The following is a 13,800-nucleotide window of genomic DNA, read 5'->3' as shown; positions in this document are numbered from 1 at the left end:
TTACATTATTAATCAAAAATTTTTTCTTAATAAAAATAATATTAATTCTTAAAAATAACATTTTTATACACTGGCGAACGTCCACGTTCCTCGGACGTTGTCCAACTGCTTTTATATATATATATATATATATATATTCCTTATAAATGAAATGTAATATATAATAAATATACGTATGTATTATGTAGGCCGGAGGTGTATTATGAGCGGGTGAGGATCCGCACCCAAACCCCGCCACATGTTGTGTTTTATTTAAAAAAAAAAAAACCACCCATTTGCCTGCTTGATGCGAGGGCCAAGTGGGCCAGGTGCTCGTGGAGCACCCTACAAGTTAAAGACTACTCTGATGAGAAATAATATTTATAATTATTAAATATAAATATTGTATAATTTTATTTTAAAAAATAATTAATACTAAATTGACATTAAAAAAATTTATTTTTATTAGTAATTTATTTATTATTACTTCTCCAATGATTCATAAAAAGACAAAATTTAGTGACAAAAAGTAAAAACACGAATTAAAAGTTAACCAAACCCTCACCGTCCCGCTAAAAAAACAAAATCTGTCCAATAAGCAAACCGCACGTGCTGTAAAATGTTATTGCAGTGTGGCCCACTTCAACATTTACCAAAGCAAAAGCGAAGACTGACCCCACAGCCAAGAGTTTCGATTCACATACAGTTTCGATTCACATACTTCCATGCACTTCCTTGCCGCGCGCTTTCCCTCTTGGCTCTTCTCAATCTCCAAAGAATAAAAAGAGCACCCAAAGCAAAAACAAAATCTGTTTTCCCTCTCCGCAGATATGAAGAATTAAACCGAGGAGATACAAGACAAAAGGCCATTAATTTGAGTACCAAAGAGGGAGGGATAGGAACTTAGGAGTTTTCAAGTGGAACATGTTGAGACCTGACATTTGCAAGTTATTGATATTGTTTTCTTTGTTTTGTTCTGCTCCAGCGTCTGTGACTTATGATCACAGAGCTATTATGATTAATGGGCAGAGAAGGATTCTGATATCTGGGTCCATTCACTATCCAAGAAGCACTCCTGAGGTAGTAATATATAATGCCAATATGGTTCAAGGGTTTCTTTTGTCACCTGTTTCTGCCTTTTTCCTGTTTTTGACTGATGGGTGTTTGCAAGTTTTTGTCATTTCTGAGCTCAAATCTTCAATCTCTCCTTTTTTTTTCTTTCTTTTTTTTTTTTTTTGGTGGGTGTTTTTGCTTGTTGCAGATGTGGCCTAATCTTATACAGAAGGCCAAAGAAGGCAATTTGGATGTTATACAGACATATGTGTTTTGGAATGGACACGAGCCTTCTCCAGGACAAGTAATGGAAATGCATTTAATTCTATTCTTTTTCTATAAATATTGTGTTTTTTTCCCGATCGACAATATTCTCATTGCTTTTTATTTTTCTATCACTTTTCAGTATTATTTTGAGGATAGGTATGACTTAGTTAAGTTCATCAAGCTGGTAGAACAAGCAGGCCTATATATTCATCTACGGATTGGCCCTTATGTTTGTGCTGAATGGAACTTTGGGTACTAATGTTGATAATTATGAACAAAATTTACTTAAAACCCGAAAAGTTTTTTTTTTGGTTCCCTTTTAACACCTTGTATTGATATGCTCCGTCTTGTTCTGCTTCTGATTTAGGGGATTTCCTGTTTGGCTGAAATATGTTCCGGGAATTGCTTTCAGAACAGATAATGGGCCATTCAAGGTAGACACTTGGGTTTTTACAGTATATAATTATTTTCTGTTATGTTTCGTAATAAATGTTTTAAAATTATTAATTGTTTTCTAATTGAACACAATGAAGGCGGCAATGCAACAATTTACAGAAAAGATTGTGAGTATGATGAAAGCAGAAAAGTTATTTGAAACTCAGGGTGGTCCTATCATCCTGTCTCAGGTAAGAATGTCAGCAGCTCATTTAGTCCTTGTCATGTTTCAAGAAGTGGGTTTGATAAATTTTATAAATGTGGTCTTTAACTTTTATTTGATTGAATTTCGGCAGATTGAGAATGAATTTGGACCAGTAGAATGGGAAATCGGTGCCCCTGGTAAAGCTTATACCAACTGGGCAGCACAAATGGCTTTACGTCTTGACACTGGTGTCCCGTGGGTTATGTGCAAACAAGAGGATGCCCCTGACCCCGTTGTAAGTTAGTCTGCCTGTTTTCCGAATGCTTTCTTTTCAGCTATATATTTTTCCACCAACTGTCAGCATTCTAGGTATCTTACTTAAAATATCCTCTCAAATTTTATCTGATTTTAAAATCTTAGTGGGAGAGGATAAAAACATAACGTGAGTCTTATAACATTTATGCTCGTGTAGATTTTTCGGGCAACATTAAGTTGCAATAAATGTTATAGGGCCTAGCTCATGTCTCTATCTCTATCTCACTTGAGGCCTTCAAGTTCGGCCAAGAATTTGAAAAAATTTTGATCCTCTTTTATTTAGTGTCTTAATTGAGATTTTTGTTGGCTGTGCTGACCATTTCCTGTATAATAATACCTTGGGTCCTATCAATCTTTGTGTTTTTGTCTTTTCTTCCATTATCTCGGATTTGGGTTTTGAATTTTTTTCTTTAGTTATTCAAAATTGCTTCATGTTTTACGCTGAAGAATCTGCTATGAAGATTTGTTCTTCCGAGGAGCCACGTATTTGGGTTATTTAATTTTTTTTCAGTAATTGGACTTTCTATTATCAACTAATTAAGCTATGATTTTTTCTCAACAAATTTCTCTGTATTTATCACGGGACAGATTGATACCTGCAATGGTTTCTACTGTGAAAACTTCCAGCCAAACAAGAAGTATAAGCCCAAAATGTGGACAGAAAACTGGACGGGTTGGTAAGCCACATGTTTGGGGAAAAACTGTTTTGGATTTTTCTTAATAATATCATATTACGTGTCTAGCTGCTGTAAACATCTGAGAAACTACAATTATATTAGATTTTCTGTCTGGAAACCGATTTTTCTCTTTACATCTTTTGTGTCCCAGGTACACCGAGTTTGGTGGTCCAGTTCCTCATAGGCCAGCAGAAGACTTGGCATTTTCAGTAGCAAAGTTCATTCAGAACGGTGGTTCTTTTGTTAATTATTATATGGTGCCTAACCTTCCTTTTGTTTTTCATGTTAATCTAATTTACCTGGTGCATGATCTCGTTAATTAAATGTACCTCTTTTTGTTCCTTTTTAATCTTTTTCACAGTACCATGGGGGAACTAACTTTGGCCGGACAGCTGGTGGTCCCTTTATTGCAACCAGCTACGATTATGATGCTCCAATTGACGAATTTGGTAAGGCAATTAGATTAGCTTATTTGAGTTGGTTGTGCTACATTTGTTTGCCTGCCTCATTTATTTTTCTCAGGGCAAAATCTTTTGTCTTGATTCTTATCGAATGCAAAATTGTCTACTTGTTATCTCAAATTATCTCACCAAGTTGCTATTTTATTGCAGGACTTCCAAGGGAACCAAAATGGGGACATTTGAGAGATCTGCATAAAGCCATAAAGTTATGTGAATCTGCTTTAGTTTCTGGAGATCTGACCATGACCACACTAGGAAGTAATCAAGAGGTAAGGTTTTTCAGCTAATCCAATTAAACCATGTATTAACTGTGCAGTTTTCAATATTTTCTCAACTCCAGTGTTATATTTAGGCTCATGTATTCAAGTCAAAGTCTGGTGCCTGTACTGCATTTCTTGCCAATTATGACACAAAATCCTCTGTAAAGGTGTCCTTCGGAAGTGGACTATATGACCTGCCACCTTGGTCCATTAGCATTCTTCCCGACTGCAGAACTGTAGTTTTCAACACTGCAAGGGTATGACAACACTCTTGGCTATGTAAATAAATTTCAATTCTGTCTCAGTAAAGTGTGTTGCATGTCTAAATGGTTTGACATTTAACTTTCTTGTAAAAACTATCAAGTTCTCATTTACCTTCTGGGAATTACATATTCCTAAAGAAGCTGTAATTGAAATTTCACAAGGATGCAATTTTCCTATCTGAGTATGAACTATAACTTCTTTACAGCTTGGTGCTCAAAGCTTTCAGATGAACATGATGCCCGTAAATAGCACATTTTTATGGGAGTCATACAATGAAGAAACTGTCTCTGCTAATGATGATGGTTCAACTGAAATGAGCGGACTCTGGGAACAAATAAATGTCACAAGAGATACTACAGATTATTTGTGGTACATGACAGAGTAAGTACTTCATAACCAATCACTCTCTTGTCCTCTTTGAATGTAAGTTGCAGCAAAAGAAACGTTTGCAATCTTGTTGGCACCATTATATTCTACCCCTAATATATTTACATATTTTCTTGCTCAGTGTCAAGATAGATTCAGATGAAGGATTTCTAAAGAATGGACAATCTCCCATTCTCACAATATTTTCAGCAGGCCATGCTTTGCATGTTTTCGTCAATGATCAACTATCAGGTAATTATGGTTCTTGTTAAATTAAACCAAGTACTGGATTAACTTTGATTTGATCAATTGACCAGCTTCTTATTCTCAATGCAGGAAATGTTTATGGGGGACTGGAGAATCCTAAATTAACTTTTAGCGACTCTGTGAATCTGAGGGTTGGCATTAACCAGATTTCTTTACTGAGTGTTACTGTGGGGCTTCCGGTAAGTTTTCTCATGTGGATTCATACTATCAATTGCAGAAAGATATGGTACATATGATCTCTGCATTGTGTTTTGGTATTTATCAGAATGTTGGCCTGCATTTTGAGAAATGGAATGCTGGGGTTTTAGGCCCAGTCATGTTGAAGGGTCTCAATGAGGGCACAAGAGATTTATCGAAGCAGAACTGGTCTTACAAGGTTCATTCTCTATATGATTTCTGTTCCTCTCTTTCCCTGCCAACATAATGAAAAATATCTGTGTTGGTAGGTTACTTTCAAGCAAATAGTTAAGTAGCATTTTAGTTACAGAGACTTAAATCTTGGCAAGCACCTTAGGTAGTGTTCAGAAATAATACAGCACACCATGCTGAAAGAGCATGATTCGTAGAGGAAAATAAGCTTGTCTTTATCCATTAAGGATCTCCCAAGTTTAAACAGAAAAAATGGGACATTTTAGTCCTAGACAAAGGACTTTATGTGGGTTTTCTATTTTATGATGAGAACTTTGTAACTGATATGATTCACCAAACTTTAAATGACTTATTTTACATGTTTCCCGAGCAGATTGGTCTAAAAGGTGAAGCCTTAAGCCTGCATACTGTTAGTGGGAGTTCCTCCGTTGAATGGGTGGAAGGATCCTTACTGGCTAGGCAACAACCCTTGACATGGTACAAGGTGAGAACAATTTCAGAACTCAATTAACACATTCCGTTTGCGCTTAGCTTTTTCTTCTTTTTTTTTTTTTTTTTTCTTTTTTTAATTATAAATTACACTTGGGGGATTCATTTATGAAATTTGAAAATGATATTGTAATATCTCCAGACTTCTTTCAGAACACCAGAAGGCAGTGATCCATTAGCTTTGGATATGAATAGCATGGGAAAAGGTCAAATATGGATAAATGGCCATAGCATTGGACGCCATTGGCCTGGATATAAAGCACAGGGTGATTGTGCAGATTGTAGTTATGCTGGAAGTTACGACGATAAGAAATGCCGGACTAATTGCGGAGAGGCCTCTCAAAGATGGTGAAAAAAGTTGTACATAATTAGTTTTATTATGTTCTTACACTAATAGTTTTTGACAAGGCTGCTATTTTCAGGTACCATGTTCCACGCTCATGGCTGAATCCGAGTGGGAATCTACTGGTTGTGTTTGAAGAATGGGGCGGTGAGCCAAGTGGGATTTCTTTAGTAAAAAGAACGAAGGTAAGTATATGTGCTGATATCTCTGAAGGGCAGTCGAAAATGAAGAACTGGGGCATACTAACCTCCGGTGAACTCAATAGACCCAAAGCTCATTTATGGTGCCCACCTGGTCAGAAAATCTTTCAAATAAAGTTCGCTAGCTATGGACAACCTCAAGGAACATGCGGAAACTTTAAGGAAGGAAGCTGTCACTCGGACAAGTCCTATGATGTGCCTCAAAGGGTACCTGAGCAATATTGACTATTACTATTTCATTTTCCTTCCCAATATAAATGGAGATTTCCATGACTTTTCCTGATCAACGATTTATGACAAGCCTTTTGGAACATTGCCACTCATTGTGTCATTGTTCAGCCTCATGTTCTCATGTTCTTTGTTAAAATTGTTCCCTCACCCGATTCTAGATCCTTGATGTCCACAAACAGATTCTGTATTGTTAGCAAACATCTGTTATTATACTTCTTTTCCAACCAATGTGGGTTGTATCCTGCAGAATTGCATTGGAAAGCAATCTTGTTCGTTAGGTGTAGCTCCCGAAGTTTTTGGAGGAGATCCATGTCCAGGTAACATGAAGAAGCTTTCAGTTGAGGCCACCTGTGGCTAAATATAGCAGCTTCCATAACACGGAATAAAAGATGAGCAAGGAGTACATCTGCAGAACATAAACATCTACACATCCAGGATTACCAAAGGCAATTAATTCGGCTTTGCAGAAGGGCAGCAGTGTGGAGCCATGCCACGCTGAGCACACTCCACCTGGCCAAAGCCTGATGTAGAGAATGAAGATTATCATTCTAAAGATGCATCCAATATGCTTTGTATGTATAAGCAAACTGTCATTTGTCAAAGAGCTTTATCTAAGCATGCATCCAATATGCTTTGTATGTATAGGCAAACTGTCATTTGTCAAAGAACTTTATACATTATACATAGAGGTTTTAATGCAACTTGAGAACCTTTAAACACTGGAGACGGGCAAATTTTCACTTGCTTGTTGATTGTGATGTAACGTTCTGGGTGAAAGCAGTTGCCTCCCGGAAAAATTCAATTGAAAGTTATAAGTACTGGCCTCTGTATGGCGTTTTGATTTGTTAACTATCAAATTGGTCTGTTTCTCCATATTCCACTAATTCATTCATGGAAATTATTGATGTGACACTTATTTGTCTATGTTATGACCAATTACGGATGGACGTGTTACAAGCCATCAGCTTTTTAAAAGGTCAAAAAAATGCCCAATCAACATGCCATGCTAGCAAAATATATAAAAATAAAATAAAATGTCTCGAAACAAACTGAAATTAAAATAATATATAAAAAAATTTAAAAGAATTAGAGAATTAAAACTTGAAAAACTGAAAAATTCAGACTAAATTAAAAAAAAAAACTCATTAATTAAAATTACAAACTAAAAATATAAGAAAATTATAAAATCTGAAATAAAAATGAAAATCTAAAAAATCTTTAAAAAGGACATAATAATATCTAAAACATTAAAATTAAAAAAAATAAAAATAAAAAAGAAGAGAGAGAAATTAGGACAACACAGGATGGGATATACTACTAATCATTATTTTATCATTATTTATTATTATTTTTTTATTACTATTCATTACTATTTAATATTTTATTATTATATTTTTACAAAATATCTCACATCACCTATCTATCCAAACACAACTATACAACATGCCAACAACCACTTCTACCTCTGGAGAGGCCCGAAATCAGGCTGATGAAAGACTCATATGCATTACATGCAGTGTGAAGGTTCATATAGAAAATGGTGCAGATTTTAAATACATATAGCCTAATTCTTTAGCAAGATGGTGTGGGTGTAACTTGGATCCCAAGTGGAACCTCAAACCAAATGGAACTGATTATAAGCCTAAGAGCCATGGAACTGATCATATGCTTTATTTCCTTGATTGTTTATAAAACAATAATTTGAGTTGATTTGTGGGTTTTATTTTAAAGGAAAAATTGAACTCAATTGATAATATATCAAAGTTTTTTACTTTATTTCCATGTCATCTTTATAATTTAAATTATTGCTTTAACTTCTATAAGTTCACCTTCAATTTTAGAAAAATATAGGTGTGACATTCCAAGTCTAATGGGCTAGTATGGGAATGTAATTGTTCTCAGGCTTTAGCTATTCTCAAATATTTTATTCCCAAACATCACTAAAAAATAAAACACATTTTAATTTCAAATTTTTAATCTTTTTATCTAATAATTACCTAATCATTACATTTTTTCCAAACTTCTAAACAAAATATAGCAAATAATATATTTGAGTTTTTAAAATTTTAAAACAAAAATAATATTCAAAACTTATATTCAAAAATATTTTAGCTTTAAAATTATTTTATTTAATTTTTTCTTTTTGATCATTTCCAAAAACACAATTAAATATCTTAACTCGAATCATTTCATTACAATTCACAAACAATTTCAATTTATTCACAGATATTTTGAAATATTCTAAGTAGGGCTTAGCATTGACAATCTTGGAGTTGGAGTGCTCTACCTCTAACTCTAATTCCGACTTTGTCGAAAGTCTAACTCCAACTCCAACTTGTTGAAGCGGAGTCGGATTTGAGCTTTTGTATTGGGGTTTTTTTCTTAACTCATTTGAACTTTCAATTTGACAATTTTGAGTTCTCACTAATTGGATTTGAGCTTCCAGATTTTAGTTTTTTAATAAAATATTTTTTCAATTTAAATTTTATTAAAACATAACCAAAATTAAAAAAATAAATCAGTGTACAAATTAATATTATTATACATTAATATTGTATGTTATTATATGTTAATGTTTAGACATTAGTAATATTACATGTTATTAAACATTTGTGTTTATACATTAGTTGTTATTATACATTACTTTTACATGGTTGTAATAGTTAAAAGTATGATGTATACATCTACTAACTATTATTAATCAATTTAGTCTATTCATATTATAGCATAAGTATATAATTTTATATATTAAAAAAAAGGTATATAATTTTCTAATAATTTACTTATACTAGTATATTATTGAATTTAAGTAACTATATAAGTTACAGTTATAAAAAATATATAATTAATATATAAAAAAATATATTTTTATAAAATATGTACAATATCGAAGTCAAAGTTAGTACATCGCTACTTCTGACTCCGACTCTGACTTTTTTAGTTATAAAAACTTCGACTTTGGAGCAAAGCTAGATCGGAGTCTGTGCAGAGTTTAAGAGTCCAAATGAGATCCAAAGGTTCTTTTTAATCAATTCTTTGAGTAGCTGCACATCACTTTTAGATGATCTTTTGCCTCAACATGAGCATCACTATAAAGAGTGGATGAAGGATTTGTTAAGACATCCAGCAAAGCTAGCTTTATGTCCTCACTCATGTTTAATCAGTGGTTTTAGTGGCAATCCTTTTAGCTCATGTCAAATGCAGGAAAGCTGTTTGTTGTAATTCACAAATTACTAGCCTGAGTGTATGGTAAGTGGTAACCAAGTACATAAAATTAGCCCAAGAGAGTTAGTTACTAGTGTTTGGTTGTTAAACCAAATTCAATTCATTTCAAACAAATTATTGATAGGATCTATTATTTTTTCAACTTTTCATAAAAAAAGTTAAATGCATCTCAACTTACTTCATACATCTCAACCTAATAGTTAGAAAACGTACATCCTTCCATTGCAGTTTGATAAAGAATATAAGCTGATTATGAGATAAGGATCACCCTAATAACTTTACCTCCAAGTGTCTCTTAAGGGCTAGAGGCACAATTATATTGTAAGTGAGAATCCTTAATCCCTCAATACTATTTATAGACTTCTAGCCATTAGAAAATCTAGAAACATTCATTTCTCACTATGACTAGGATAGTGGTATTCCTATCCCACTATAACTTATTAATTAAGTGATAATATTTAAACTAGTCTAAACTCATTAGAATATAGGGGTGTGAGACATAAAGTTATAATAAAACTTTTACATTCTCCCACTTGGCCAATAAGCCCATAAAATAATTTTATTTTATTTAATCTTAATTTTTTTTTCTGTTCATGGGTTTATTATAAGAAATTAACACATATTGCGCACGTTTATTTCTAGAAAACTTTCCTAGCTCAAAATACATTGCATAAGTTCCATAATATCAATGTTAAATTAGTTTTCAATACGAGTCATGGTACTCTTCTGTTATATAACCAATAAATTTCTTTACATGTACCACAAAACTAGTAACTTAATTTAATATGATATTAATTGAGACAATTAGGGCTAATATTGTAGTCCATTGGGTTCCAATTTATGTCTATTTTAGACATTATCTTGCCATTATTTGTCCACACCTTCAATGTGCATATAAATTGGACATACAAGAAAATAGAAACAAGCATAATAGATATTGTTCAATGTTTAGTAACAAAATATTAAACATAACAATGATCTCTTTAATATGTTCACATCACGGATAAAGAAATAAGACCCATCTTTTCAACAAGTTCTTTAAAATATAATCATTAACGAAATATTGATATGGACATATTTGTTTATGTACTTTTTTCTTAACATTTAGGCATTTAAAACTTTATTAAATACTCACCATTCGGAGATAAATACTCTAAGGAATTCTTGTCATACAATCTTAGCGGCTTGGCTATAAAGTTAACATTTTTGAGTCCTAAAATAAATTTCCTCAGTCATATACTATACACTATGGCCACAAAGCATACCACAAACTTAACCTCTATTGCATGTGAAGTAGTAAGAGGTTTACCTCATACTTTTCCATAAAATAAATGTACTAGATGGCAAAATACATAACCATAACTGTATTTTCTATCATTAAAGAAATTCTAGAAAATGGAATCTGAATATCCAGTTACCTTAAGAGTGTCAGTTTAAAGGTAACAATATAATTCTTAATTTCTTGCAAATAACTTTGCACTCTTTTTCACATTTTAGGTCAAATATCTTGGGGTTACTTTAGCAACAACCAAAGATGTCAACTGTAAAACTGATGTTCAGCTGTATGCAAGTTTGTGCAACCATCAAATTCTTTATAACCATCAAATACATAATTTCTTTAACAATCTAATCAATTCAAGAACACTGTAAAATGTTGAGCATGTCATATTTTATTTTTAAAGCATCTATTGACCAACAATTCTATATGCAAAGTATTTCAAAACTCTATGTAAAAGTACTGAGACAATTCTAATAGTCTTCGATTTTGTATTAAAATTTAATCCCAATCATGAAGAATGTCTCTTTTCATTTTTAAATTTCTTTTAGAGACAACATTAATGTCATACTACAAACCATGACCTACACTTGCCAAGATGTCATATACATACATAACTATAAATACAAATATACTCTCATTGACCTTAAGGTATATATATTAGGACAATGCTAGCGACCCCGCTCGTTCTTTCTATTTTGAAGTCCCGCTTGACATGGACATGCCACCTGGAATATTTTTTTTACCCCAACGCATACTGTTCTTCCACCCATACAAAATACCCATTTCATTTTCCCTCCAAAATACCCTCGACTGAGACCCACAAGTAATAGTCTCTCCAAAATAGAAACCCCCGACAGAGAGACTCCTCCATCGTCCTCCAAACCACTGATAGACCCCTCGACAGAGAGACCCTTCTATCATCCTCCAAACCACCGACAGACCCCCCCCCTCGGCAATAGTTTTTCAGTGGCTTTTTCCAATAATTATGCTATGATGAAGAGATAATCTCTGCATCTTAACAACTGTAAATAATTTCTAACATAATCAATGAGCATTCACATGTTCAAAGTTCAAATTCCAAACTGGACATTGTTTTCACTAGGCTTCCAAATTTTCCTTTTGTGAAAAATTAAGTGGCCTTAGGTTTTGGGTAAGTGCATTTTAAGGGTTCAACATCCGTTGTGGCATTCTGTCGAACACTTGGTGCTTTGCAAATAAGCTTGTTTAACGGTGACCCATCTCACATACAGATTCATGCAAAACATTTACAAGACCCATTTACAAGAAAGGAATTCAATCATCGCACCTGAAGGAGATGAAATGCTAGACCCATTGTGAAGAAGAAGATAATGGTAGCCCCACTGGTAGTTTGGAGGATGATGGAGGGGAGGATGTCAGGGGTTTGGAGGTTTAGATCCGATAAAGTGCTAGCCCCACTGTAAAGGAGATGAAATGCAGAGGTTAGGTTTTACGCCACTTGAGGTCGGGGATGGGTTTGTGGGCAGTCAAACGGGACACTGGTTTGGAGAAAATGAAATGGTATTTGGCAGGGATAGTCGAATGGGGGTAGAGGAAGATGATGGTCATCATGGGAAGAAAATAAGCAAATGAAAAAATAAAACAAAGGGAAGGAAGTTAAAATATAAAAAAAAAGCTAAGTGGCGTGTCCATGTCAAGCGGGACTTCAAAAAGGGAAAAACAAGAGGGTTCCCTAGCATTATTCTATATATTAACAATAAATATTTTTCTTAAATCCAAAAATAATATTGGTATTTTCAAATTTTAAATACCATTTTTTAAAAACCTTTTACCTTTTCTAAATAGTACTTTTATTCATTTCTTGTAGATTTCAAACCTTCACTTTACAATTATTTTCACATCTATTTGATGTAACTCTAAATCTTAATGAGTTAATAATGTTATAGTGGTGCTGAATTAGTTCTTTCATGTTTATTAGCAAATCTTTATTTCTGATCAATGCTCATTTCTGAATAAAATCTTTGATTACAAGTCCGACTTTATATAATTTAGTATTGTCTTTAAAGTCAAGATTTTGCCTCCATGACCTATTTACATTTGACTTTTTGTACTTTTCAAACAATTAGACAAAATTACAAACTTTACATTGATTCATGGATTTCAATCAATCTTTCGTACATCGATCTTTTACAGAATCACTTCTTTCTATAACTTGTAAAACCACATGTGAACTTTTATTTATTTCTATGTCAAATTTAAAATTTGAAAATACACCATGTAGTCTAACCAAATAGTAAATTAAGAAAATTACATGAGATTACCTATCTGATGTCTTCATAGCCACTTCTTCAACAATGTTTCTCTAATTTGTTTGTTGTTCCATGTTATCATTGATATAATAAGAAAAAAAAACTATAAGCATTTTTGAAGTACAAGATTGCACTTTACAACAATCATATCTCTAGTTTCTATACTCCTACTGATTTTGCCAACTTTAAGGAATTTGACATTTCAATTTCCTCAAAATTCAAATTATAAATAGAAACAATACAGCCAAAATTGTTTGAATCTCCTGACTAATCAATCATGATAATGTACCTAATAATTATTATAGGACTTAACTTTTTTTCATTTGGGTTATAGAGTATTACTTTGACTTGACTATCCATGTATGTATATGCCTTAAATAAATCCATAAGTAAAAAATAAGTCATTAAGACTATATTACTAAAAACATGATATAAGTTCTACACCATTATTTTTAAGAGCTTGACCATATTTTTTTAAGAAGTTAACGAAATAGGTTAGGATTATGGCCCAACTCTTAATATTTTTTATGACACTACTTCAATCCAATTCGATGATTTTCACATTTCTACCTAACTACATTTTCTCTGGATAAGAAGTATCTTAAGGATTATCAATAGCTTGAGACTTTTCATGAAGCAGATAGATACATCTATACCATGAAAATCATTTATGAAAGCAATGAAATACTTCTAGCTATCAAACATTATAGAGAAAAGGTTTACATGAGTCTATATACATTATCTCAATAAGCTATCTATTTCTTACATCATCTCTTTTTGATATGTTTGATTTGCTTTCTTTTTATATAAATGAACACACATATTGAGATTAGAAAATCTATATGTGGAAAATCTCTTGTTTACTAATCTTTGCAAGTTTTCTTTAG

The 13,800-nt window shown here is 32.9% G+C and overlaps 1 protein-coding gene across 3 annotated transcripts; it reads left to right on the top strand.

The window, feature by feature from the left end:
• Positions 1-691: 691 nt before the first annotated feature.
• Positions 692-6,978, top strand: LOC122307973 (beta-galactosidase-like). 3 transcript variants are annotated; one of them, XM_043121108.1, is made up of 19 exons: positions 696-1,059; positions 1,241-1,336; positions 1,439-1,551; positions 1,667-1,733; positions 1,833-1,925; positions 2,031-2,174; positions 2,783-2,871; positions 3,023-3,128; positions 3,233-3,320; positions 3,483-3,601; positions 3,685-3,849; positions 4,062-4,237; positions 4,365-4,474; positions 4,559-4,668; positions 4,755-4,865; positions 5,232-5,342; positions 5,490-5,695; positions 5,770-6,097; positions 6,369-6,978. In XM_043121108.1, the coding sequence occupies exons 1-19, from the start codon at positions 904-906 to the stop codon at positions 6,477-6,479; spliced, it is 2,499 nt and encodes an 832-aa protein (XP_042977042.1). In that variant the 5' UTR covers positions 696-903; the 3' UTR covers positions 6,480-6,978. The 3 variants fall into 3 exon arrangements, with proteins under 3 accessions (XP_042977043.1, XP_042977041.1, XP_042977042.1); XM_043121107.1 differs by having other exon boundaries at positions 694-1,059; positions 1,241-1,551; XM_043121109.1 differs by lacking the exons at positions 5,770-6,097; positions 6,369-6,978 and having other exon boundaries at positions 692-1,059; positions 5,501-5,657.
• Positions 6,979-13,800: the final 6,822 nt, after the last annotated feature.

Source organism: Carya illinoinensis, chromosome 4 (assembly GCF_018687715.1).
Source record: "Carya illinoinensis cultivar Pawnee chromosome 4, C.illinoinensisPawnee_v1, whole genome shotgun sequence".
NCBI classification, from domain to species: Eukaryota; Viridiplantae; Streptophyta; class Magnoliopsida; order Fagales; family Juglandaceae; genus Carya; species Carya illinoinensis.
This window is presented reverse-complemented; position numbering and strand designations above follow the sequence as displayed.